At 41.2% G+C, this 27,337-nt stretch overlaps 1 protein-coding gene across 3 annotated transcripts; it reads left to right on the top strand.

The window, feature by feature from the left end:
* LOC140482868 (NLR family CARD domain-containing protein 4-like) lies at positions 1 to 26,179 on the top strand. Of its 3 annotated transcripts, none has more exons than XM_072580585.1 (9): positions 1 to 152; positions 8,482 to 8,545; positions 11,464 to 11,724; positions 13,348 to 15,348; positions 15,832 to 15,924; positions 20,562 to 20,732; positions 21,325 to 21,417; positions 23,437 to 23,604; positions 24,030 to 26,179. In XM_072580585.1, coding segments are annotated over exons 2-9 (3,171 nt in total). In that variant the 5' UTR covers positions 1 to 152; positions 8,482 to 8,544; the 3' UTR covers positions 24,413 to 26,179. The 3 variants fall into 3 exon arrangements, with proteins under 3 accessions (XP_072436686.1, XP_072436687.1, XP_072436688.1); XM_072580586.1 differs by having other exon boundaries at positions 8,488 to 8,545; XM_072580587.1 differs by lacking the exons at positions 1 to 152; positions 8,482 to 8,545 and having other exon boundaries at positions 11,464 to 11,516.
* The last annotated feature ends 1,158 nt before the right edge of the window (positions 26,180 to 27,337 follow it).

The following is a 27,337-nucleotide window of genomic DNA, read 5'->3' on the forward strand; positions in this document are numbered from 1 at the left end:
TGCACGAGGAGGACAGGATCTTTCTGATCTGACATGAAGGAGTGGAGAAGGGAGGGATAGAGATTGGACGGGGTGAGCACATCGGCTGCGGCTGCACATTGAAAAGGGACAGACCCTGGCTGCCAACTCCGCGGGAGTGAACAGGTCACAAGGTGAGAACATTCTCCTTCAGTCACTTCCTGCTGGCCCCACAAACTTTCCTGAAGTTCACTAAGTAACTCGAGCTCGTCCTGAATGCTCGCTGTTTACCGCCGCGTTTTGTTTCTGGCTTGCTGAAGTCAGCACATTGCCGAGAGGCTCCCGCTTTGTTTTTTTCTCTCTCTCCTTTGTCCAACAATGCAGTTAGATTTGTCGCCTTCAGGGACTGTCATCTCCGAGACACCCGCACCAATCAACCAAACCGCCCCGTGGCCCAACATTTCAACTCCCCCTCCCACTCTGCCGAGGACATGGAGGTCCTGGGCCTCCTTCACCGCCGCTCCCTCACCACCCAACGCCTGGAGGAAGAACGCCTCATCTTCTGCCTCACCCCAGGGCATCAATGTGGACTTCAACAGCTTCCTCATTTCCCCTTCCCCCACCTCATCCTAGTTTCAAACTTCCAGCTCAGTTACTGTCTCCTTGACTTGTCCTACCTGCCTATCTTCTTTTCCACCTATCCACTCCACCCTCTCCTCCCTGACCTATCACCTTCCCCCACTCACCCATTGTACTCTATGCTACTCTTCCCCCCACCCCCACCCTCACCCTCACCCTCACCCTCACCCTCCTCTAGCTTATCTCTCCATGCTTCAGGCTCACTGCCTTTATTCCTGATGAAGGGCTTTTGCCTGAAACATTGATTTTGCTGCTCGTTGGATGCTGCCTGAACTGCTGTGCTCTTCCAGCACCACTAATCCAGTATTTGATTTTCAGCATCTGCAGTCATTGTTTTTACCTTCAGGGACTGTTGTGCAGAGTAGACTTCCTCTTCCCCCGTTACAGAAGTCAGTCGGCCGGCCCTGTTTCCAATTCTGAAAAGCTGCATATAAAACTGCAGTGTCCTCAAGGTGGAACCTTCACGAAAATTCTGTGGGAAGGGTGCTCTAGCAGGCTCAGTGCCATACTTATTTATTCATTCCTGTGAATTTATGGCCAGATTTTCCTATGAGCTGTTGGGTTGTCAGCATTCACCTCACTTGCAATTGCCTACAAACATTAACCAAGTTTCAATCATAGAATCCCAAATGTGTGGAAGCAGGCCATTTGGCCCAATGAATCCCCCGACCCGCCAAAGAATATCCTACTCAGATTCATTACCTTACCCTATCACTCTGCATTTCCCCTGACTAATGCACCTAACCTGATTAAAAATTATACAACACCAGGTTATAGTCCAACAGGTTTATTTGGAAGCACTAGCTTTCATTAGGCAGTGCTCCAAAAGCTAGTGCTTCCAAATAAAGCTGTTGGGCAATAGTCTGGTGTTATGTGACTTTTAACTTTGTCCACCCCAGCATCTCCAAATCATCACATGTAACCTAAACATTCCTGAACACGATGAGCAAATTAAGATGGTTAATTCACCTAACCTGCACACCTTTGGATTGTGGGAGGAAACACACACAGACACAGGGCGATTTTGCACACTTGCCACAGATAGTCATCTGAGGCTGGAATTGAACCCAAGTCCCTGGCACTATGAGGCAGCAGTGCTAACTGCTGTGCTGCAGAGATTTCCAGTTATTGAAATATTGGAACAGGAGTAGACCATTCAGCCCTGCTCCACCATTCTAGATCCTGGCTGATTGTAAACCTCAAAGCCATTTTCCAGTGGCTATGCAAATATCCTTTGATATCATTAGTATCTAAAAATTACCAATTGCTGCCTTGAACTGAGCCAACTATTGAGCTTGCACAGCCCCCTGAGAATGAGAATTCCAGAGATTCACTGGCCTCCTCACCTCAGTCTTCAAAGGTTTTCTTTTCATTCTGAGCCAGTTCCCTCTGGTTTTAGAGCCCACTTTCCCCATCTAGGGGAAACATTCATGTTGCATGTGTCCTCTCCAGCATTCTGTCAGAACTTTGCAGATTTCAATTAGATCATCTCTCAATCTTGGAACTTCTGAAGAATGTAGGCCCAGTTTCCACAATCTCTCCTCATAGGAAGATCCTGCCATTCAGCACTACAAACCTCTGAAATATCATTGCTGTCGAATTCTAGCCTCCTGCATGTCGCTGATTTAAAGTCCTCCACCATTAGTGACTGTGGATTCAGTGCCAGGGCTTTATGCTCTGAAGTCCATCCATCACTTTCTCCAGTTCTCCATCTTGCTTTCATCTTTACAGCTGCTCTGTTTTTGGTTGATTGTATATCCCCTCACATAGTTCAGGGTCAAATTCTCTTTGATAACACTCCTGTGAAATGCCTTCAGACATTTGACGGTCAATGGCACTATATTAGTGTCAAGCTGTTATTTTTTGTTCTGCAGCAACTCTACAGATATGCAGAAAAGTACCGTGGGGCAGCGTGGTGGCTCAGCAGTTAGCACCAGTGCTAGAGACCTGGGTTCGATTCGAACCTCGGCGACTGTATGGGGTTTGCACATTCTCCCCATGTCTGGATGGGTTTGCTCTGGTTTCCTCCCACAATCCAAAGATGTGCAGGTTAGGTGAATTGGCCATGCTTAATTGCCCATAGTGTTCAGGGATGTGTAGGTTAGGTGCATTAGTCAGTGGTTTATTATATTAGGGTAGGGGAATGGGTTTGAGTGGGTTACTCTTTGGGGGATTGGTGTGGACTTGTTGGGTCGAAGGGCCTGTTTCCACACTGTAGGGATTCTTTTGATTCTACAAAGGTCAGCTGGTTGGCAGTTAAGTTAGTTATCTAGGCATTGAAGATGTCTTTCCAAAGTTTGCAGCTGACATGAGGAACTCTTTTATGCTTTTCCAGATCTTGAAGAGGCAGTTTCCAGTTTTAGGATCTCCAGTGTTCCATTGCAGAGTCCTAATATTTGGACTAATATCTTCCAAGCATCAACCTTTAATTTCTGTTGTGGGAGCCAGGGCAATGATAAAACAAATGTTTAACAGGTTAAAGATGCTCAGTACTGACCTTATATCCAGTTGCAGAGGACATCAACTTGGTCCAGACCCCACAAAGAGTGCAGTCAGCCTGAGGTGCTCAAGGCCTCCAAAACAGCTTCTCTTTTGTAAACAGGAAAGTCTTAATCATAGATCATCAGCAATGCCACAATTAACATGCGATCATTGGGTCAATGTTGAGCACCCACGAACCAAGGCTATCACAGGGATTTCATTCTCTGGGGTTGTGGCTGCTACGAACTCTGACATAGATTGCTGTCAGTAATATTGACAAGAAGACTCTTTATCATCGTAAAACATCAATTCTGCCAATCCTGGAATTTCTCCTGAGGTAGGATGAAGGAGCTTTCAAACATGAGCGGGCAGAAAGCAATGAAGACACTTTAAAGAATTCTGACTTAGACCATTGAGGCCACTATTGGCCAGAGGGGTTAGGAGGCTCAATGGGACTTGATGAGGGATACATTTTTGGGAGTCAATTTTGGATAGGTTGCTAATTAGAGAAAATGGGGAATGGGATGTTGAACAAGAGAGCTAGTTATCAACAATGAATCCAAATCTGCTGCCCAAAGTGTGTGTCATATGCATTGTTTGAAAGTGGACCTACATGCCATGGACTTGAATTCACAACATGTGGCAGTATTCTGGTTGGCTAACTTTCCCAGGGTATCATTGATGGAGCTCAGTAAGGTATAAGAGGCCCTTTAATTGATACAGCACCATATGTGAATAGAAAGCAACATCATGAGATCAGTGTTCAAACTGTTAATGATCATGAGCTACACCACCTAAGTTTCAATTCATTTCCATTCCAGATCTTAGAGTGTTTTCAATCTAAGACATTCTAGTGTGCTAACGCGAGTGAACTATGTGGATTAATTAAATAAACAAGCACTTCCTTGAAATAGAAAGTGGCAACATTGGCGGATCAGGTGATCAAGAAGGCATATAGCACGCTTGCCTTCATCTTACGGGGTATTGAATATAAAAGTTGGCAAGTTAAGTTACAGCTGTACAAAACTTTAAGTTTGGTTACATTTGGAATATTGCATACAGTTCTGGTTGCTGCACTATCAGAAGGTTGTGGATACTTTGGAGAGGGTGCCGAGAAGGTTTACCAGGATGTTCCCTGGTCTGGAGGGTATTAGTTATGAGGAGAGGTTTTCACTGGTATGACAGAGGCTGTGGGGTGACCTGACGCAGATTTACAATAGATCGGGTGGACAGTCAGAGGCTTTTTCCCAAGGTGGAAGGGTCAACCACAAGAGGGGACCGATTAAAGGGGAGAGGAAGAATGTTTGGGGGAGAAGCGGAGGGAACAATTCTTCACACAAAGGGTGGTGGCTACCTAGAATTCATTGCTAGTGGAGGTGGTGGAAGGAGGCATGTTAGCTATGTTTAAGATGTATCTTAATAAACACATGAACTGGAAGTGTACAGAGAGATAGAAACCAAATATGGGCAATAAATAACAAGTCTAAATAAGGAATAGGAATTGGTGCAGGCTTGGTGGGTCGAAGGACCTGTTCCTGTGCTGTACTGTATTGTATCATAGAAGGTTATGAAGTGATCTAATAAAGATTTTAAGGTGATTAAAGGATTTGATTAAGGATAGTGACAAACTATTAACTGTGATGCAAAGTCTGGAACATGGGTCATTAGCTTAAAATTTGACTTTGGGTATTGATTGATGATATCAGAAAGCATTTTGTCACACAAAGGGTAATAAAATTCTGGTTCTCCTTCCCCATTGAAAAAATGCTTTTGAAGCTTGGTCAATTGAAAATCCCTGAGATGAAATTGATGGTTCTTAGATTAGGGTATTAAGGATTGCAGGATTAAGGCAGATAGAGTTTAGATAAAGATCACACTTGTTCCAATCGAATGGCAGAACAGGCTTGAGGTTCTGAGTGACTTATTCCTTTACCTATATTCCTAACCACATTTCAGAATCCTGCCTATACATCTGACTATTTCTAAGGGCCAAGTATGCCCATCATCAGCACTTATTGATGGCTTTCGTGCATTTTTGCAACACAACACGGAAGAAAGTGATCCTAACTCTTGTTCAAATGCAGAATTCATTTAGAATATCTTAGTTAACTCAGATTGTTCACATCCAATGCACCTCTGTCCTTCTCTCCCAGTGTTTTACACAAGTTTGCTATCTCCTGTTTTCAGACCTCCTGTTGCCACATTGATTGAGATCAGCTAACTGAATAGAGACCAATAATTAAATGTGGAAGTTTACAAACTGTTTCACTAGACTGTATGCAGGGTGCCTGTCAATATTGTAAAACCTGAGAAAGTCATGAACTTTGTAAATGTAAACTTTGGAGTTTTTTTCTGAAAATGTTTACCAAGCCATTGAAGAGGCGTGGACTTTTATAAAGACTTTATATGATTTTATGAGTTTTCTGACTGTGGGTCAAGTATCTACCTTTTCAATGTTTTTCCAATGTTTGCAACCCTGTAACTGTTTGCTTTATTTCACAGTGTCTGTTAATTTAGTACAAGGTTTCCTTCTCCATTTGACTGAACCCACCTGTAGCCATCTCCAATGAGCTGTCTTTGAGATTTCCAAACAACAGTCAAAGGCTAGATTCGCCAGTCTCTTCTCTCTTGTTTGTGTCATGTGAAAGAGATGTGCTCATATGTTGGTTTCAGTTGCTGATTTTTGTGAAGATGAAAGGCTCATTGGAGAACTAAGCATATGCTTTCTTCAGAATCAAAGAATGGTAAACAAGGTTACACATAGGGTGTAAGTTTGCTCACTGAGCTGTAGCTTAAAAATGTGTTGCTGGAAAAGCGCAGCAGGTCAGGCAGCATCAAAGGAACAGGAGAATCGACGTTTCGGGCATAAGCCCTTCTTCGCTGAGCTGTAGGTTTGATATCCAGACGTTTCATTACCTGGCTAGGTAACATCATCAGTGGTGACCTCCAAGTGAAGGTTACACATAGCGGAACTAATACCTGGTGCAGGAGATGGTGTCTGAAGTGATGCTGCATGTCTGCAGTCAAAACTCACTTGCTCTGATATTTAACAGGGAACCCACTGAAACTTTGTAGATCAACATGGATGGTACCCTGACTTAACACTCAAATGTTAAGGTGTTTGTGAATTTTATCAGCTGTTAGCCTTTATTAATTATTTTCTGATTCACTTTTATAACTTCTGACTTCATGACTCTTTTATGTAGACGTAAAGAAACAGAAGGTAGAGAAATTCTTAGAAGTAGGCACTTGCAGCACATACATATCGTGCATAATGGATTCTGGACAATTTGCTTCTGGTTGAGAATTGGAAGAGATTTTCCACAGCATCTACAGTCAGTTTGAAGATTTTCCTGTCAGGCTGAAGACAATCAGCCAATCACAAATTCATTAGAATTCCTTTCATAATATAGGCAGAGGTGTTTTGAAATATCAGTGGTCATACGGCAAGTATGGTGAGGCCACCAAAAATGGGGGAATCACCAAACCAAACATGAAGGAGTATGAACCAGTATGTGAAGAAACCAAGACCATAAGATGCAAGAGCATAAGCAGGCCATTCAGCCCATTGAGTCTGCTCTACTGTTCAACTAGATCATGGCTAATTCGATCATTCTCACCCTTACCAATTAAATATATATCCATCTCTGCCCACAAAGTATGACAGGATCCACCGTTATAAGGAATGGGAAAATTTTTCATCTCTGTCACAAGTGAATTTGGGCCCTTTAATGTATCAGATTGATGTCCCAATGAGTCCATTTCTCTTCCAAAGTAAGGAAGAACCGGAGGACATCATGAAAGAGAATATACTTCCTGATGCAAATACAGCTGTAACACTGAACCGAATCAATGTCATGAAGAAGAACAGCCTCACAATAATCTCCAAAAGTGGAAATGGGATTTGATGTCAAGAACTTGTTATCTTCTATGAAAAGACAGAAAAAAAAATTGAGTCACAGAGATATACTACAGTTTAAGCAGGAAGGTTAGGCAATCCCTCATAAGCGTAAGTAAGATATTACTCGGGAACAAGTATTTACCCAACTATTATCCTCAGGTCCACACACCAAATGGGTTAAATCCTGTCCCTGCTTGCATTTCAGCCACTGCATTTAACATGTTTGAAGTTGCCTATGGATGCCAGCCATGTCGATGTTCATCATTATGACATGATCTTTAAGGAGTTCCTGCAGCCAGTGGGCAACTACAGAAGTGAGGCAGGGCCACTCAACTTGTACCTTTCAGCAGGCATGCTGACAGGACATCTTCTACTTTGCATTGAAAGGAGAGTAAAAAGTACTAGCATTTATGATCTGCTATAGATTTGTTCCTTTCCATACCATGTTGCCAGGCATCAGTGGAGTGAACATTCTCAGAAAACATAGATTGAAAGTGACTAAGAACCATATTATCTGCAATGTAGTAGCCACTAGAGAGTTTTGAACATCAGCTGATAATACAAGCCAGCAATAGGAAGCCCACATGAAAGAAGAAGCTGCCAAGTAAAAGGAGAAAAATACGAAGTAGTTGGTGAGGGAAGTGCATTGTTCAAAAACAGCTTTAAATCACACAGACATTACAGTATACCATAGATGATAAAACAGAAGTTGCATAATGTACCAGTGACCTAACTCTGTGTGCCAAATCCAATGCAGTAAGGCACTATTTGAAGAAAAAAAGTGAAGTTTTGCAGAACCTTGAACTGCAGCTTGCACAGGAAGTGAAAATACGTACGCAAAAGTGGAAATGCATAATGCATCCAAAACCACTGCGATGTTGAAAAGCAGATTGCTTATATGATCAAGGAAATAAATGTAATTGTTTTCGGGGGGGCTGGGCGAGTACCGTTTTTTTTTAAATTTTATTTTAAAAACCAGTGGTTCCATAACCACTTTCACGGAACTCAAAATCTTTGTAAAACCTGATAGTTTTCTGAGAAACTGAGGTTATTGGTTATAGACATGCAATGCTTATATAAAGTTTCAAATACAGAACAGCTTTATCCTATTGGAAAGGAAAAAGACAGTCATCAAATACTTTAATTTGGTAATGGAAATTTTATGGAATTTTATTTTATGAAAGATTTTGTGCAGGTTGCATAATATCTCCTTATATCGCTCTGTGTTACTTTTGTTTATCTTAGAAGATTTTACTACAATAAAAGCACTATATTAATGCAAATATAAATAATTCTTCTTGTTTCCATTATGACTTAACAGTGCATTTACCAACTGAGCTATTTCGAGAGCCTAGTGGAGTTTGTTGTTCGGACTGATGAAGATTCTGAAACTCCAACATTATAATTCAAGAATTAAACATTCCAATGCATTTGATAGTTGGTTTAAAATCAGTTGCGTTGTGATACTTTCAAGCTTACATATTTATTGTCTTATTTTTCAGATACAGCTCTTCTGTCATGACATCATCAACTTATCAATAGGTCTTCAGTGACTAAGAGAGACCAGTAAGTACTTGTATGCAATGTATCACTCTGACATTAGCTGTAAGGACATCCATTTTCTCAGCTCTGCGCTCATCGCTCTTTATGTCCACAATGGTCTTCTCAGAAGATCTCAGAATTAGGAGACCATATTTTATGTTGCTTCCCATTAATGCCTTACTGTAGCTGGAAGGCAAAACATAATGTGGGTTGGAGTGCTTCTGAAGAAGCATAAAGCAATCAGGTTAGTAAGGCACTGAACCCCCTTTAATATAGTAATGAGGGCTGTCGTACTCCTATGCCTTTTTAGATTCAGAGCACCTCCTTTATATCTGATTTGGGTTGGATTCCATCTTTCCAGTGGGAGAGTAAAGAACCAGATGGCAGAATCTCAGAATAAGGGATCACCTATTAAAAATAGAGATGAGGAAGAACTTTATTTTCTCAAAAAGCAGAGAATCTATGGAACTCTTTAGGGCAGAGGGCTGTTGAGGCTGGGTTGTTAAGTTGGAAGTAGACAGATTTTAATCAGTAAGGGAATCAAGAGTTGTAGGGAAAAGGCAGGAAATTGGTGCAGAGGATAATCAGTGACCTCACTGAATGTCAGAGCAGACTTGATGGGCTGAATGGCCTACTTCTGCTCTTACATCTTAAGGTTCAGCTATATGCGATTCTCCGCTCTAACACTTCAGATAGTATGATGTGGAGGTGCGGGTGTTGGACTGGGGTAGGCAAGGACAGAAGTCACACGACACCAGGTTATAGTCCAACAGACTTATTTGAAATCACAAACTTTTGGAATGCTGCTTCTTTGTCAGGTGAAGTCTGATTAAGTCATTTAATCTGACGAAGGAGCAGTGCTCCTTAAGCTTGTGATTTCAAACAAACCTGTTGGATTATAACTGTGACTTCTGTCTTCAGAATAGGTGAATCCTGATAGGATACTTCATCAGTGTACGTTTTGTATCAAGGTCCATTCTAAAAATATTATTAGCATATTGGATCATCCAATATGTCATTCATCTCATTTGTACATACTCCACAACTGTCTATTACACATGCATGCACAGAAAAAATACATATAATCCAGTTTATTTTTGTGCAATCGGTAACTCATTTCGAGGGCTAAAGCAGGTAGCTTGAGTGTGGCCATTTTTCAATGTGCTAGACCTACAATGTAGCCTGAAGCATGTGCATGTCAGTTTAGGAGAAGAATGGAATTGGATTCACCGACGTCAGAAACAGAGTGTAGGAAACCCTGGGTGTGGTTGAGGGCTGAAGCAGGCTGATTCTCTGAATAGTTATCCAAGTTGTTTCAGAAGTTGTTAATGTCGCCTCTCGCAATCCCTCAATTCTCAATCCGTCTCCTCTTACCTCCATGGCCACTTACTCAGTGTACACATAGGTAGATCACAGGAGCCACATGAAGATGAACAAAAACAAACTTTGAACAATCTAATGTCCTACGTTGTTAAGTAGTGGTGTTTACCTGAGGGTGTGAACATTCCCATTCAGAGAGCAGTTTGTACATCTCCTTTAAATGGGTAAGTTTTTCTAAAAGAAGGTGAACGTCTGTTCAGACTCCACATCAATGTTAACTAATTTTTCATGGCTTATTTAAACTGTCAAAATATGAATTCATAACTCCATGCTCAGATAATCATAGATTTTGAGACTTAGCCGAGCATTCATAATGGAACAATAAGGCCTTTGGGAACTATCAATCAAAGTATTCTATTGAAACCTTACAACCAATTGTTTTACTAATCCACAGCAGATGACCTATCAATCGATTCAGTCTAGCGGACTCTTTAACTCTTAGACACAGCTGCAGAACAGAGGATTTAGGTCATGACAATTATAAAGCTATTTTCTGCCATTCAAAAACATTTATCTCTATTCCCTCAACTCAATACTTCTACGTTGTGGGTGAAGGGCCTCAGCACTAAACTTAAATAGCCCTGCTAAGTTTGAAGTTAAAAATTACACAACACCAGGGTATAGTCCAACAGGTTTATTTGGAAGCACTAGCTTTTGGAGTGCTGTTCCTTCATTAGGTGGTTGTGGAGTGTAATATTGTAGGTCACAGAATTTGTAGCAAAATTTTACAGTGTGATGTAACTGAAATTATATTTTGAAAAAGATCCAGCTTGTTTATTACATATGAAAGAACATGAAACCAACAAGCCCTTTCTAAAAGATGAGAAACTTAACAAACAATCCAGGTCTTTTTCAATATATAATTTCAGTTACATCACAATGTTAACTTTGCTATAGATACTGTGTCTTTCAATCTTATTCTCCACAACCAACTGATGAAGGAGCAGCGCTCTGTAAGCAAGTATATCCATATAAACCTGTTGGATTATAACCTGGTGTTGTCTGATTTTTAACTTTGTACACCCCAGTCCAACACTGGCACCTCCAAATCACTTACTGGATTAGTGGTGCTGGAAGAGCACAGCAGTTCAGGCAGCATCCAACGAGCAGCGAAATCGACGTTTCGGGCAAAAGCCCTTCATCAGGAATCATGATGAAGGGCTTTTGCCCGAAATGTCGATTTCGCTGCTCGTTGGACGCTGCCTGAACTGCTGTGCTCTTCCAGCACCACTAATCCAGTATTTGGTTTCCAGCATCTGCAGTTATTGTTTTTACCTTCAAATCACTGCTAAGTTCAGGTTTTCTTCCTGTGAGTCAAGCCCTTGTCCCTACCAATAGAATTAGATCTGTCAGAAATGGGCCAGGACTTCTGTATTTAGGTCCCTGCTTGTCATTTTTAAAGTTTTGCTGAGTTTTCATGACTCCACAAAAGTCCATCCATTATCTTGAGCAACAATTTGACTGTAATAACTACTAACTAATAGGTTCCACCTCCTACAAATAAGTGCACCATTTATGTATCTCTTTCTAACCTTGTGCCATCCTTGTCAATCATTTTTCAGTGGATTTCATTCGAGAGAGACGTTCTGAACTGGTTCAAAGAATGGGAAGACAGGTAATCGACCAGATGGTTGACAAACTTTACAGCAAAGGAGTTCTCAACATTGAAGAGAAAGATTTGATTCTGGGAACATTGCTATCTCAGGAAAAAGCCAGGGTAATTCTTGGGTACATTGAGAACAAAGGGACAGCTGCATGCAACCTATTTTTGGACTACCTCAAGTGCTATGACCAGTATCTCTTTGAGGACCTGAAGTGGACAAGTGAGTGAGAGCATATTTTATATGTAAAATTGTGAATTTAATCTGTCCCTAGTTTCAGCTGTCTTTTTATGCTTATTAATTATTTAGTTTTCTTTGGAAAGTGGCATATCGGTAATGTCACTGGATGAGTAATCCCAATGTCTAAGCCAATGCCCAAGCACAAGTTCAAACCTTGTAAGATGGGGGCAGATGGTAGTAGTCATGGTGGGCATAGTTTTGGAAGTACCAGTGGAGGCAAACGAGAGAAGCCGGGGAATGGGGAAAAGGAAGTGAGGGAAGGCTTGAGTGTTGACAATGAGCAACAAAATGGTTGCAAAATCTCAAAACCTGCAGATGATACTAAGCCATGAAGAATAGTGACTTCAAAGGGACACTGACAAATTGACAGGTATCTGGCAGGTGAAATTCAATGCAGAGAAATCTGAGTTAATGCATTTGGGTAGAAGAAACATGGAGAGAAAATACATGTTCCATGGCACAACATGAGGGGAATGCAGGAGCAAAGAGACCTTGGGATTGAAGTGCGTAAATCTCTTGAGGTGGTCAGGCAAATTGAGACACTTATTAAGAAGACTTGTATGTATTCTTGGGTTTAGAAATAGAGGCACAGAGTATAAAAGCAAGGAGATGATGCTGCACCTCGACAAATCATTGGCCAGATCTCATTTGGAGTGGTGTGTTCTGGACACTTTATTTAAAAAAAGCATATTAAAGCCCTGGAGAGAGCGCAAAGGATATTAACTTGAATGATATCACAAATGAAGGATTTTAGATACAAGGGAATATTAGAGCAATTGGACTTATTCTCCATGGAGCAGAGAAGATTAAGAGATGGCCTTTTTGACAAGTTCAAAATTAGGAACAATTTTGACAAATTCTAGAACATCTCATCCCTGCTATTTCCTTTGTACAACTAACTGAGTCATATCCTGTATATTTGCCATAGCTTTCACAACCTTGGTTTGACTCTGAGCCGAACTTCTGACCTCCCATCCCAGTGTATTACAAAGCCTTCCTCCTTTCAGCTCTCTAACACATCCATGGCTACCTTTCCCACCAATCTTCAGCAGTAAAATAACCATATTCAAAGTTACAGTTGGCATTTGTGATGCATCACCCATCATCTTTCTCAATGTGTCTACACCATTTGAGACAGTGGACTACTCCATCCTTCTATAATGCCTTTTATCCATTGTCCAGTGGGAAGGAACACTCCTCACCTATTTTGACTTTTTTCCAGGGGAGCCAAGAGAATTTCCTGCACTGGCCTCTCTCACTGTCCCAGATCTTGACAGATGAATGATCTTCCCTGTCTATTTTGCAACTCTAAATTCAGCCTTTTCCATATTACCTGTAATGCCCATCTAAAAGTTTAGAAGGAATTACTCTATACACCGGTATCCTAAATGAATTTGGGCAAATCAGCTTCATCAGTGCAACATTTTTAGCAAACACAAGAATCATTCGCTATAAACATTGAAAGAGGCAATTTTCATTAATGTATGTGGAATGTCACTGCACGTAGCAAACAAAGTAAATCTCTCCTTATTATTTTACAATGTACTCTAATTGCCTGCAAACAGAGTAAAACTTCAGTTAATCTTTTCCATTTTGTCTCGGAAGATGTCCAAACATACACAGAGAAGGACGTTGAAATGATTGCTGAAGATTTACGGCGACTTTATCTATCTTCAGCTTTTCAAAAGTTCCATCCCCTTGGTGAGGAAATAGACATCATTTTTGATCTGGAGACCACGTTCTCAGATGCTGTGTTCTGGAAAAAAAACACAAGCAACCGCATAATAAACCAACTACAGTTCCAGGACCTTCTGGGTGAACTGAAAGACTTAACAGTGATTGAAGGTGAAGCTGGAAAAGGCAAAACAACTGTTCTGAAGAGAATCGCATCTCTCTGGGCTTCCAGGAAACACTCCTCACTCAATGGTTTTAAATTAGTTTTCTTTATTAGCCTCAGGAGTATGCAGAAGGGACTGTATGAAAGCATCTGTGAACAGCTGCTTAGGGAACCGTATGGCCTGGATAATGCAACATTCATGAAAATCATAGAGACGCTGGAGCGAAAAGTGCTCTTTTGCTTGGATGGTTTTGATGAATTTAAGCCCCAGGATTACCCCGAGACTGCTAGGCTCTTCACAAAGAATGCCCAGTACAAGCACTCTGTGGTTTTAACAACACGAACTGAGGCCCTGAGTCAGGTTCGAAGCTACGCCGATCTCCTGGTGAAAATAGGAGACCTAAGTTACAGCAGCGCACAAATGCTGATTGAAAATGTCCTTGAGGAATACTTGGCCAACAGTTTCTTGATTCAACTTGAGCAATCGAGTACTATGAAGGAGATGATGAAGACTCCACTCTTTGTAGTGATCGCGTGTGCCATTCAGATGGGAGATGATGACTTCATTCCAAAGACACAAACAGCATTGTTCCAAACCTTGCACAAGCTAATGATCCATAAAAATCAATACAAAACCAGGGACTTGCCAGAAGACTATATCATTGAGAGCATAAAACATTGTGGAGACTTGGCTTTGGATGGAATCTTTAAGTCCAAGTTCGATTTTACCATAGAGGACTTGTCTTCTCAGAAAGAGGAAAGGCTGCTGTTGGCAGCAGGCCTCCTGAATAAGTATGGTGCCCAGAGACTGAAACCAGTTTACAGATTCTTTCACAAATCGTTTCAGGAGTACACTGCAGGCAGGAGGCTACATGAACTGATAACATCGAGCTCAGCAACAGAAGTTTCCAAAGGGCAGATATATTTGCAGAAAATAAGGACTATCTCAGACATCACCTTCAAATACCAGAATCTACTTCTGTATACATGTGGATCATCCAAAGATGCTGCTGCTGAAGTAATCAAGCATATTGTAAGTGTTAAGGACCATGGAACACTTCTGCAGTTCCTTGATGACAGCGAAGAGGGTGTGAATGTAGAAACCCGCATGCAAAGTTCAGAGGAAGTAGAGAGACTTAAACTCCTAAATACGAACACTCTTGTTGAACGTGGCCTGACATTTATCTATGAAAGTCGATCTGAATCTGCCCTGGCTGCAGAGTTTGAAACTTTCCTGCAGGACAAAACACTCCATATCAATTCCCATTTTATACCAGATTACCTCTTCTACCTTTTTGAACATTTGCCAATCTGTTTAAGAGCTTTAAGTCTAATTAAACTTGAGTTTTTTGGAAACTCCGCTTCTTCAAGTGTAAATGAAATGAAGAAAACTGAGAGAGAAAATCAACTGCAGAATGTAACTCAGGCACTCATACCCGAGCCTGCTATTAAACTCTTCTATGAAACACCCTGGAATCAGTCCTTTAACACACTGCAAATCACTTTGAGAGATTTTCCAGGATTAAAACCAAGGGAGATCAAATGCATTGGTAAAATCTGTTGCTCTGCTTCATCTTTAGTTTTATATATAAGCAAGAGTGCGGGAATTACAGGAAAACTTCATAAAATTCTGAGTACATGTGCACGGAATGTTCAGGATCTGGTGATTGAATCCACACCATTAACAGAGAAAGATGAACAACAAATAGTAAAGATGACTCAATTAAAGACATTGCACCTGACTGATCTCCAAACAGAGCAAGGAAATGGTAAGTCCACAGAAAGGTTATTATTGCACTGATACTAATGCATGTCTGGGTATAGATCCAAGGGTACTGGCAATTCTGCTTCCTTTAAAAGTGACTATTCTTAATGTTCCTGTTTCAGTAAAGCATTCCAATTATTGAGCATTCTTCCCTATTCCAATATCCATGTGTGAGCACCTTGCAGCAGGTATCTGATCATAAATAGGAATAGGTTTAGAATGCAGTTACAGCAGGATGTTTTTCCCCTTAATAACTTAAGAATATCTATGAACATCTAGTTTGCTTTCTAGATGCTGTATATGACACTGTAAATACCAGTTAGCTAAAATGTTGTAATTGATAAAATTGATTTTATTCGTATGATCTTCGATATTAAGTATTAACTATTGTAGTTTACAAGCAATTTGAGTGTAAGAAAGCCATAAGATAAAGTGTTTGCACTATTGGAAATATTTCTTATATTTTTCTTCCCACTTTCTCTTTCAGGAGGATTCATTTATGGGATACATTGTTTGAAAAACATTGAAAAGCTAGTACTAGAAAATGTGAAAATGAATGATGGTGACATTAAAAAAATAGGTACTGTTTTTTAGAATTGGTTTGAATGATGTTTGGATTATTTTGCAGTTATCTGCCCATTAGTTTTAGTGCTGTTTTATCAGTTCAAAACTTTATTTTTAAAATCAAATGTGATGTGCCACAATAGAATAGTCAACAATGACCCAGTTTTGCATGTGCTAGCTATTACAACTGTCAGCAAATACTATACCATTCAAAATGTCAAAAGTTGGCACTCCCAGGCCATCTTGTCTATCTCTGGAAGAGGCACCATTCATGTACACAGCTGGTATCAAACTATCTCAGAATGAGCACACATGAGTGGCGTTTGTCAATAGATCATGTTTATTGGTCTATTAATTGTGGACTGAAGTCCTAGCTAATGCTTAAGAACAGGTTAAACCTGTGTTAGTTCTTCTCAATCAAACAGAATAATTCAAATTGTCAAATAATGTCTGCAGTTCCTTCCTACATATAACTCATTAGCGACTTAAAAGATGTTTCAACGTGATTTAATTGCACATCATTTTCTATGGAATAGTTGTGAAGGAGACAGTAAGGACTGCACCTTCAGCAGTCAGCTGGAGGTCAAAGTTGAGAGTGTGGTGCTGGAAAAGTACAGCAGGTCAGGCAGCATCCGAGGAGCAGGACAATCGACATATTATGCCCAAAACGTTGATTCTCCTGCTCCTCGGATACTGCCTGACCTGCTGTGCTTTTCCAGCACCACACTCTCAACTATGGATTAGTTGTGACAAGATTTGGTGTATTTATTATACAAGTTGCAACCTACAAAGCTGTAGATAGCAGCATAAGGTGGTGAAATCCTATGTGATTTGATGACATTGAGACCTACCTAACAGTAGAGCAACAGCGAAACGCAATGGATCTTTTGTTGAAGTCAGAAATCACAATGTAGATCAAACTGAAGAAAGCCAAGGCTTTCAGCCAGTTAGCTTACTGCTTTGATAGACTACATTTTCTGCTCTATCATTCTTAACATTCCATCAGTTTGAGACAGACATTGAAAAAAAAAGAAGAGAGGGGCAGGAGTGGGCCAGTCTGCCCTCTTGAGTCTGCTCCACCACCCCACCATGATGATGCCCAATCATCTAACTCAATAGCCTGTTCCTGCTTTGCCCCAATATTCTTTGTTCCCCTTTGCTCCAAGTGTTATGTCCGACTCCTCCCTAGGTATCAAGTACCCATTTCAAGTACTTCCACAATTCCATTCTTCAGCCTTTTGTTAGTTTCACAGGAAACAATCCCAGACTATTCACAGGAAACAATCCCAGACTATCACAGCAGCAAGATACCAGTGATAGGGTAAAATGGGCAACATAGGGTCAGCATTGATTCAACTTACTTCTTGAACTTCCTTTCTAATGCATTCCTGACAGTGGATCTGATGTTACCATTTTGATACTTTTGTGAAAAGTTAAAGTGATACACTTACTTGTGTCCCATGAGCATTTGATCTTTTTCAATCTTTCTTTCTCATCATCATAACCTAACTTGTATAAAATTATATTATGCTTCAGATCTGATGGAAACCAACTGAGATGTGCAGTTAAAATCATTGCCGGTCTTAACTGCTGAGCCAGGGATGCATTTCCACAGATTCCGGTCTTAATCCATTTTTGCAAGCACCAAAGAGGCACCCACCTGAACGCAATGGGTCCTTCTTTAAAGGTGCATATTGTGCTCCAATTGCAATAATTAGGATCTGACTGCAAACTAAACTGAAGCAGCAGCAACATCATTGTAGGTGGGCAGCAAGGTGGCACAGTGGTTAGCACTGCTGCCTCACAGCGCCAGACCCCGGGTTCAGTTCCCATCTCAGGTGACTGACTGTGTGGAGTTTGCACATTCTCTCTGTGTCTGCATGGGTTTCCTCCGGGTGCTCCGGTTTCCTCCCACAATCCAAAGATGTGCAGGTTAGGTGAATTGGCCATGCTAAATTGCCCGTAGTGTTAGGTGGAGGGGTAAATGTAAGGGAATGGATCTGAGTGGATTGAGCTTCGGTGGGTCGGTGTGGACTTGTTGGGCCGAAGGGCCTGTTTCCACACTGTAAGTAATCTAATCTAATCCTGCCACCTGCTGTTATCAGCTGTTTTCAAGTGAAAGATTCAGGAAAGTCAATATAGATTATTGTTCAATTCAATTCAAGTCAGGGAATTGAAATTTTCCAGGCTGTGCAGTGCCAAGATCAGGTTGGTTGGTCATTGGCCTCAGCTCTTGTTTGATTATGTTTTCGGATAGTTTCTTTGGGTTCTGAGCAGACGTCAGACCAGACTTCTTAGTGATGATTAAACAAAGCTTCTTGCTAAACTGGAAAAGATGCTGAAGCTCAGGAATAATATACTGTTCTCAACCACATTGTCTTTGTCTAGTGTCAGGCAGAGAGGAAGTTGTCAAGTGGGGGAGCCGTTGTTTACTAAGGAGGTTGAATCTCTTGTCAAGAGGAAGAAGAAGGCTTATGTTAAGATGAGATGTGAAGGCTCAGTTAGGGTGCTTGAGGGTTACAAGGTAGCCAGGAAAGACCTAAACAGAGAGCTAAGAAGAGCCAGGAGGGGACATGAGAAGTCTTTGGCAAATAGGATCAAGGAAAATCCTAAGGCGTTTTGTAGGTATATCAGGAATATAAGAATGACTAGAGTAAGATTAGGGCCAATCAAGTGCAGTAGTGGGAAGTAATGTGTGGAGTCAGAGAAGATAGGGGAAGTGCTAAATGAATACCTTTCATCAGTATTCACACTAGAAAAAGAAAATGTGGTCAAGAAGAAAACTGAGATACAGGCTACTAGATTAGATGGGATTGAGGTGTTAGCAATTCTGGAAAGTGTAAAAATAGGTAAGTCCCCTGGGCTGGCTGGGATTTATCCTAGGATTCTCTGGGAAGCCAGGGAGGAGATACCGAACCTTTGGCTTTGATCTTTATGTCGTCAGTGTCAACAGGAATAGTGCCAGAAGGCTGGAGGATAGCAAACGTTGTCCCCTTGTTCAAGAAGAGGAGTAGAGACAACCCTGGAAATTATAGACCTGCAAGCCTTACTTCGGTTGTGGGTAAGGTGTTGGAAAGGGTTATAAGAGATAGGATTTATAATCATCTAGAAAAGAATAAGTTGATTAGGGATAGTCAACACAGTTTTGTGAAGAGTAGGTCGTGCCTCACAAACCTTTTTGAGTACTTTGAGAAGGTGACCAAACAAGTGGCTGAGGGTAAAGCAGTTGATGTGGTGTATATGGATTTCAATAGGCATTTGATAAGGTTCCCTACAGTAGGCTATTGCACAAAATATGGAGGCATGGGATTGAAGGTGATTTAGCAGTTTGGATCAGAAATTGGCAAGCTGAAAGAAGACAGAGTGGTGGTTGATGGGAAATGTTCATCCTGGAGTTCAGTTACTAGTGGGGTACCGCAAGGATCTGTTTGGGCCACTGTTGTGGCCAAAATGACCTAAATCAGGGCATAGAACGATGGGTTAGTAAGTTTGCGGATGACACTAAGGTCAGCAAAGTTGTGGATAGTGACGAAGGATGTTGTAAGTTATAGAGAGACATAGATAAGCTGCAGAGCTGTGCTGAGAGGTGGGAAATGGAGTTTAATGTGGAAAAGTGTGAGGTGATTCACCTTGGTAGGAGTAACAGGAATGCAGAGTCTTGGGCTAATGGTAAGATTCTTGGTAGTGTCGATGAGCAGAGAGATCTGTGTCCAGGCATATAGATCCTTGAACGTTGCCACCCAGGTTGATAGGGTTGTTAAGAAGGCATACAGTGTGTTAGCTTTTATTGGTAGAGGAATTGAGTATCGGAACCATGAGATTATGCTGCAGCGTACAAAACTCTGGTGCAGCCACATTTGTAGTATTGCACACAGTTCTGGTCACTGCATTATAGGAAGGATGTGGGAGCTTCAGAAAGGGTTCAGAGCAGATTTACTAGGATGTTGCCTGGTATGGAAGGAAGGTCTTATGAGGAAAGGCTGCGGGATTTGAGGCTGTTTTCATTAGGTTGAGAGGTCACTTAATTGAGACATATAAGATTATCAGAGGATTAGCTAGGTTGGACAGTGAGAGCCTTTTTCCTCGGATGGCGATGGCTAGCATGAAGGGACATAACTTTAAATTGAGGGGTGATAGATATAGGACAGATGTCAGAGGTAGTTTCTTTACTCCGAGAGTAGTAGAGGCATGGATTGCACTGCCTGCAACAGTAGTAAATTCGCTAACTTTAAGGGCATTTAAATGGTCATTGGATAGGAATATGGACGAGAATGGTATAGTGTAGGTTAGATGGGCTTCAGATTGGTTCCATAGGTCAGCGCAACATCGAGGGCTGGAGGGCCTGTACTGCGCTGTAATGTTCCATGGTCTATGTTTTATGCAGGCTGTACCATGTCCAACATTTTGACAAGGCTCATCAACATAAGCATCACAACCTACCACTTCAGCTTCTTCCTGCAGTATTCACATGCAATGTGAGAACTGAGGCTTATAAGTTGGGCTGTTAATATTGAAAATGTTTTTTGTAGAAATAAATTGAGAAAAACGTTTAATGGGATTGTTCGATTACGGGCAGTTTTACAGTTGTCTTTTGCTTGCAAGGTGTTGTTTCTTCTTTACTTTGTATTTTCCTTTTTCTTAACACAAAACCAGCCGAAAGCCTGAAGAACTTCAGCAATATCTCAGTGTTCCATCTATCCCAGCTGACAGGACTTGGCAATGGAATCGAGCAACTTGTCACTGAATTAAGCAGTGGTATCTGCAGCCTCCATGAAATTAAACTGGCCAGCTGCTGTCTGACAGGAAGTGCCATCAGAACACTTGGTATTTACATAGACTTTTAATCCTTTCATGAGATGGGGCATCGCCAGCAAATGCAGCATTTGTTGCCCATCTCTAACTGTATCAGTGAACCAGCTGGGTCTTTACAACAATCGGTAGTTGTTTCAAGGTTGCCATTACTGAGACTAGCTTTCAATTCCAGATTTTATTAAATTTAAATTCCGCCAACTGCCAAGGTAATTGGTCTATTGGCATCACCACTATATCACACTATCTGCTGTTATTGCATTTCCCAACCTATTTCTGTACTGCCCTTCAAAGAAGACTATCTAGAGGAACTCCAGAGGCTTTCACTTCAACCTCATCTTTTAATATCATCCTCCTCTCCTTAAATTGGCAGCTCTGACTGGGTACAGCAGCATTCTCACTGCATGGGTTGTGACCATTCTCCAGGTGTTAACCTGCAAAGTAAAAGGCAATATTTTCTGTAGGTTTACTTTGACTTAACGACAGTAGACAATGTAAATGAAATTGGACAGAAAGTTATTTAGCCAACTCCCTACAATATAAATTGTTCTTCTTTTGTGGAAGATATTCTGTTTATTGTTATTGCATTCTGTCTTTTACTTGGCAGCTCAAAACCTGCACAAGTTGGAAAAGTTGGAAGTCCTTGATCTATCAGGAAATAACCTCGAAGAGGAAGCCATTGATGCAGTCACTATACTAGGTAAGCAAGATGGATTAATTTGTCACAGTTTTAATTTGGTGGCTAATTGCCTGTGATATTGATCACAGATGAGTCTAAGTCAGGAATGGCCCAGATGGTCAGCTCTCCAGATAATCAATGGTTGGACATACCCTGAAAGGTATACATCCAGACTTCTCGGAGATTATGTCGCCTGATGATGTAATAATTGCCCAGGAAGTTTAAACTTCTGTTGGACAATTATACGGGGTCTGAAGTCTCCAAAGAAGTTCCAGCTCTTGAGTTGAAAGTTTTGGAAAGTTCTGATGTACTCACCTTAACAGTAAGCTAGGAAATGTTAGGTGGTTTAAAACTCCAAGTTAACTATAAAATTAGCTCTTGGACTAAACTCTCAGACTCCTCCCCCTTCCCCTTGCCCAATTACTCACACTGATCCTTCCCATCATTCACACTGACCCTCCCCAATCACTCTAACCAACACCCCATTCCCACCCCCATCCCCCAACCCCCGTCACACAAACTTACCCGAACACTCACATCAACCCCACTGGACAAATCCCCACAGGCACCTAAACACTACCCACTCCACATCTTGGACAATCTTCCTGTAGACACGAAACCCAACTGACCCCTGTCCTCTCCGTCCTGCTCCAAACATCCACCCACCTCTTCTCCAACTACAGACACTCAACTCTACCTGCCCACTCCTTCCAAATAGACCAACTGACCCACTACACTACCTGATACTTCCCTAATCTAGACACCCATGCATCAAAGCCAAAGACTTGACCATTCCCTAATGCCTGATCCACTTTACCCTCCCACCCATTTACTTGTCATGCTACCCTCTCACCTACCTGTCACCCTTCTCACCTGTCACCTTTCATCTTCTCCAGCCCATTTGACATAATATCTCTATATCCATCTGACATCTCATCCACTTATCCACTCAGCTACAGCTGACCCCTTTACCCACTTACGTGGCAAATGATTCCCTCATCTACCAGGCAGCTGATCCCCTTACCCACCAGGCACCCTTCCATTGTACCCACCTGCCACTCTATCCACTTAGCTATCTGGCACCGACTGGCATGCTAATGTGTTTGCCACTTGGCACCCTTCATCCTCATCCACCTGCCATACTTCCCCTTACCTACTTGCAACCTAACCCTCACCAGCTGCCACTTTACCCCTTTACTCACCTGGCACCTTAACCATTAATCCACTTTGCACCCTACCCCTAACCCACCAACCACATTACTCCCTCACCCACTTGCTCACACACACTAATTCTCTCAGTAGCTGTTAAAATGGCTTTGAGGCCCTACTGGAATATGGCAGCTCATGCCATTAAAAAGGAGTGTTCCTTGGCCACCAACACTGATCTTGGAATCAGTGGATTCCTTGTTGCTTTCCTACAATGGAAGGATCTGGACACAGGTCAGATTGAGGAGTCTAGTTGCAAAAATCACTGACAGGGAAGTGAGCAATCTTTAGTGAGATTATTGTTAGTCATATCTGTTGCAGTGGTAATCAGAAGACCTGGGCTATTGTTGTTTAACTGAGTTTGCTTAAAGCTTTTGTTTGTTTAAAGCCCAAGCGCAGCTTCTTCATGTAGGAAGTGGTCAAAATAGACTTATCTTGAGGTCAAATGGAGAATACTTTAGAATTACAGTATCATAGACTAGTGCTACACAGGAGGGGACCATTCAGCCCATTGAACCTGTTTTGTCTCCTTTGAAGGACACTCCAGTTAGTCCCACTTTCCACTCCTTTGCCATATAAATGCAGACTGAAAGTTTTCAAGATATTTAGCTGTTTGTGAACTTCTGACTCAAACCATTGGAGAGAACCTGTGTCATGAAAGCAAGCAGGAAATCATCAAAATATTTGCTTTCTGTTTTTTTTTAAAATTCAGATTATTAATACTGCATAGATTGATGTCTTGAGGTGTGATACCTGAAATGGACAAGATGAATGAAATGTTTTTCTGGATAGGAGATTTGTGACATAATCGTAACTATTATTTTCTTCCTGCAGTTGATCAGATAACAGTTGTACTGGGTTTAAAGGTGCTGATGCTGCCTTTTGGGTCCAACGTCAATACTTGTTTTGAAAAACTGGTGAACCAACTCAAAAGCCTAACCAATATGACCAAGTTAGGTCTGCAGAAATGGAATCTGAACGATAAAGACCTTTTGATACTGAGTGAGTTAAATATGCATTACCTAAGTTCCTGTTACAATTTTTCAAGACCTAAACTGCTGTGTGTCATGAATCAATGTCAAAAAACCCTCAAATGTTGAAAGAGCTAGTACGGTAATTGTTTACTAAAGTAAGTGGCGTTCCAGTGCTTTGTGCTTTGGCAGTATGAATGGTGAAGCAATTAAAATGGGGAATTTATAAGAGGCCAAAATTGGAGAAATGCCGATGTCTCGAAGGGTTATAGTGCTAGGAGGAGGCTGTAAAGATTGGCTGAGGCCATGGTGGGATCTCAGAGCAAGGAGGAGAATTTTAAAATTGAGGCATTACTGAACCAGAAGTCAGTGTAAGTCATTATTATCTATTTTGGTTTTAGATGACCAGTAGGTTTCTGACTTTACCTTCTACATTTTAAAATTTATTTTGCTTAGCTTCCCTGGTAACCAGTGGACATCTGGAAAACCTTCAGTGCTTGGACCTTGCACAGAATTTGGTGACGACCAAAGGCTGGATAGCATTTTTTGAAGCCCTGAGAACAAATGAAACTGGCGGTCTTTACAAGTTGACATCACTGGATTTTAGCAGCCAAGTGGAACTATATCCTGAAGCATTCATGGTGAAAGAATTCGTCCAGTGGATAGTAAAGCTACATTTTATTCATGAAGTTGTTCTGATCAATTGGATGTTTGATGAAAATGATCTGAATATGATTAAGAATGCAAAAGCAGCCCAAAAGCGAGAGTTTCAATTAAGGCTTTCCGACACATCCAAAAGCTTTGCGGGATATGGGCCAAGTGCTGGCAAATGGGACTAGATTAGGCTAGGATATCTGGTCGGCATGAACGGGTTGGACCGAAGGGTCTGTTTACATGCTATACATCTCCATGTCTGTTAGAGATTGATGTTCAGCAAGTAGAGTTGAAGTATCCTTGAATTTTATTCAAATTGTAAAACATTTCATTGAAAAAAAAACTGCAGTATTTTCATAATTAAAATTTGGGTTTTATATGCAAAATAAATGATGGGGCCTTATTAGACCTTAGGAACACAGGAAAAAACATGGAAACATTTAGAAATTCAAGTATGTTGAGACATTTCATTACAACATGATTGATCTGCATTAAACTCATTCTGCTTTGGTTCTTTGCCCTTAGTAGTTTGTATAACAAAAATCCTACTCTTGTAACTTCTAATGTACTGGCCTCATCAGATTTTTGAGGGACAGATTTCCTAATTACCACACCCTTTGTGTGCAGTAGTGTAGCCAAACATCAACTCTGAATGAGCCAGCTCCAATTTTAAAATTCTCCCCTTTGTTTTAGATGGTTTCTTCCCAAACAGAATTGAAATGATTTCTCTCTTTCTATACTCTCAATTCCTTCAAATTTAATCATCTGAAGTCAAGCAATTAAAATCTCTTTAATATAACTTGTTCTGAGTGAATGTGAGCAATGCTTCAAATCCACATTGTGAATGTGATGTGGTTCAGAGTTCCAACCAATGTATATTAGTACATTGGACTTTCCTGTATGCAATATTAACAAAATATTGGTCAGATAATATCATCCCATTTTAAGAGAATGGCAAAGGAAAACCGGCAAGCCATTCTGGCAAGGTTTTTGTTCCCTACAATTAGGAACTTTACAAAAGCCTTTAGGGATGATTGGAACTATTAGACACTAGAGTATCACTGTTGGATAAGAGATGGGCTAATTTCATTGGGAGGCCTGTGTAAATAAGTGTATAGTGAGACAGATTGCCTTTATCCTGGAGCCAATTTTCACTGCCATGTAAACACTGTGATGAAATAAAAACAGTAAGTCCTGGAAATACTTACAACATCTAGTAACATCCATGCAGAGAGATGCTGCCAGAGCTGTTGAGTATTTCCAGCAGTTTTGTCATTTTGATTTTAGATTTCTGACATTCACAATATTTTGTTTTTTAACAATGTGAAACAGCATGGCAGCATCAAGGTAGGTCTTCAAAGAACTGAAGGTCAATGACCTGTTACCATAGGCAGGGGATCTCAATGATCATGATGGGAATTTGTACATCAATCCTCAAATGCAATGTAGCAGGGAGTATAGAGGCAGGCAGTAGAACTGGGACTGTACAGGTAGAGTTGGAGCTGGAAATAGAATAGGCAGTGAGCTGCTGCAGAGAGAACTGTGCATCAAAGCTTCAATGCCATGAGGTACAATTACGTTTTTGAAGCAATTGCCAGTGTGCTTAAAATGGCACTGATTTTCCAAGACTCCACTTGTACTGCATAATTGTAAACATTGCACTGGTTCCATAGAGAAAGAAATCAGGCAGTTTGACAGAGTATATTTGATTCACTGCTGGCATAATGGTCAGTATGGACTGGTCAGACTGAAGGACCTGTCTCTGTGCTGTATGACGTGAAAAGATAGTGCGTGGGTCTACTAAAAAGTAATAAACTACTGCAGCTTTTCTAGTAAAAATTGTATTTTTAATAAGCATTCATAATTGAATAACCTGATATTAATGAACTAAAAGTGATTTTTAAAAGGACTATACCAAACCATGTATTAGTTTAATTTATGTATGCTGGAAGGTGCTTTGTAAATTAAATGTTTTAATTTTTCAGGAGCTGTCTGGTATGGCCTTCTTACAAATAGAAACATATTTAATTTGAAGGGATTACTTGAAATGCATAATTGTTGGAAACCGGCAATATCTGGGGATGTAATTTTGAGTTCCAAGAGAGCAACATTGGATTCAAAACATTAACTTTGTTTCTTTCTCTGCAGATGCTACCAGATCTGCTGAACTTTTCCACACTCTGTTTTTATTTCAGATCTCCAGCATCTTCAGTATTTTGCTTTTATATCTGGGGCTGGTTAGTTTTACAGTCAAGCCCAGGTTCCAGGCTGATGCGATGAATAATCAACTTTAAAGATGTGGGAAACATTGGCCTGGATTTTCTGTTGGTCAAGCAGTTGTTTTGTTAATGAAGATAGGAGTTGGGCATGGAGACCCTGCAAATCCCCCATCATGGCAGCTCCCAAATGAACTGCCCATGAAATTGACTTTGCCACTAGGTAATTCCTCTACACTTGGAAACCTCTGAAAGTCTCCATTTAAGTCAGAGATTTTAGATGGTTCTGATTAAGTAAAATGGTTAATCAGAAAAAGTTAGACTATTGAATACATGGTCTAACTCAGGAGTAGCTATTAAACTGATCCCTTACTTAACCTTACCCTCCACACACAAATACAGCATCCTAGACCCTAACCTGACAACCCCAGCCTCAAACCTAGGACCCAACCCAACCCCTCTCTGTTTATCCCGACCCCCACGCAGGACCTCATTCCCTTCCCCCACTCCTTCCTGCCAGACTGGCAGAGACCCTCTACCACTGGACCTGACCGTACGTAGCCCCCACTCCATCCATCACCTGACCTGACCCGACCCTGACCCCCTCATTCCCTGCCAGATCCAACCTGACAAATCCCCTTCCTCTGATGGACTTGACCTAACACCCCTTTCCTCCTGCCAGATCCAACCCAACAAACCCTTCTCCCTGCCGGACCCGACCTGGCCTCCCCCACCCACCACCCCAGCACCCCACAGAACCTGACCTGACTGGGGAACAGTTCCCTAAGAGAACCCACTCTGAGCCAACACACCACTGCCCCCACCCAACCACAACATTCCCAACCACCCTCTCCTCACACCGCAGAACTGGATTTCTCCCACCCACTCCAACCT

This window comes from Chiloscyllium punctatum, chromosome 11, assembly GCF_047496795.1.
Source record: "Chiloscyllium punctatum isolate Juve2018m chromosome 11, sChiPun1.3, whole genome shotgun sequence".
Lineage (NCBI taxonomy): Eukaryota > Metazoa > Chordata > Chondrichthyes > Orectolobiformes > Hemiscylliidae > Chiloscyllium > Chiloscyllium punctatum.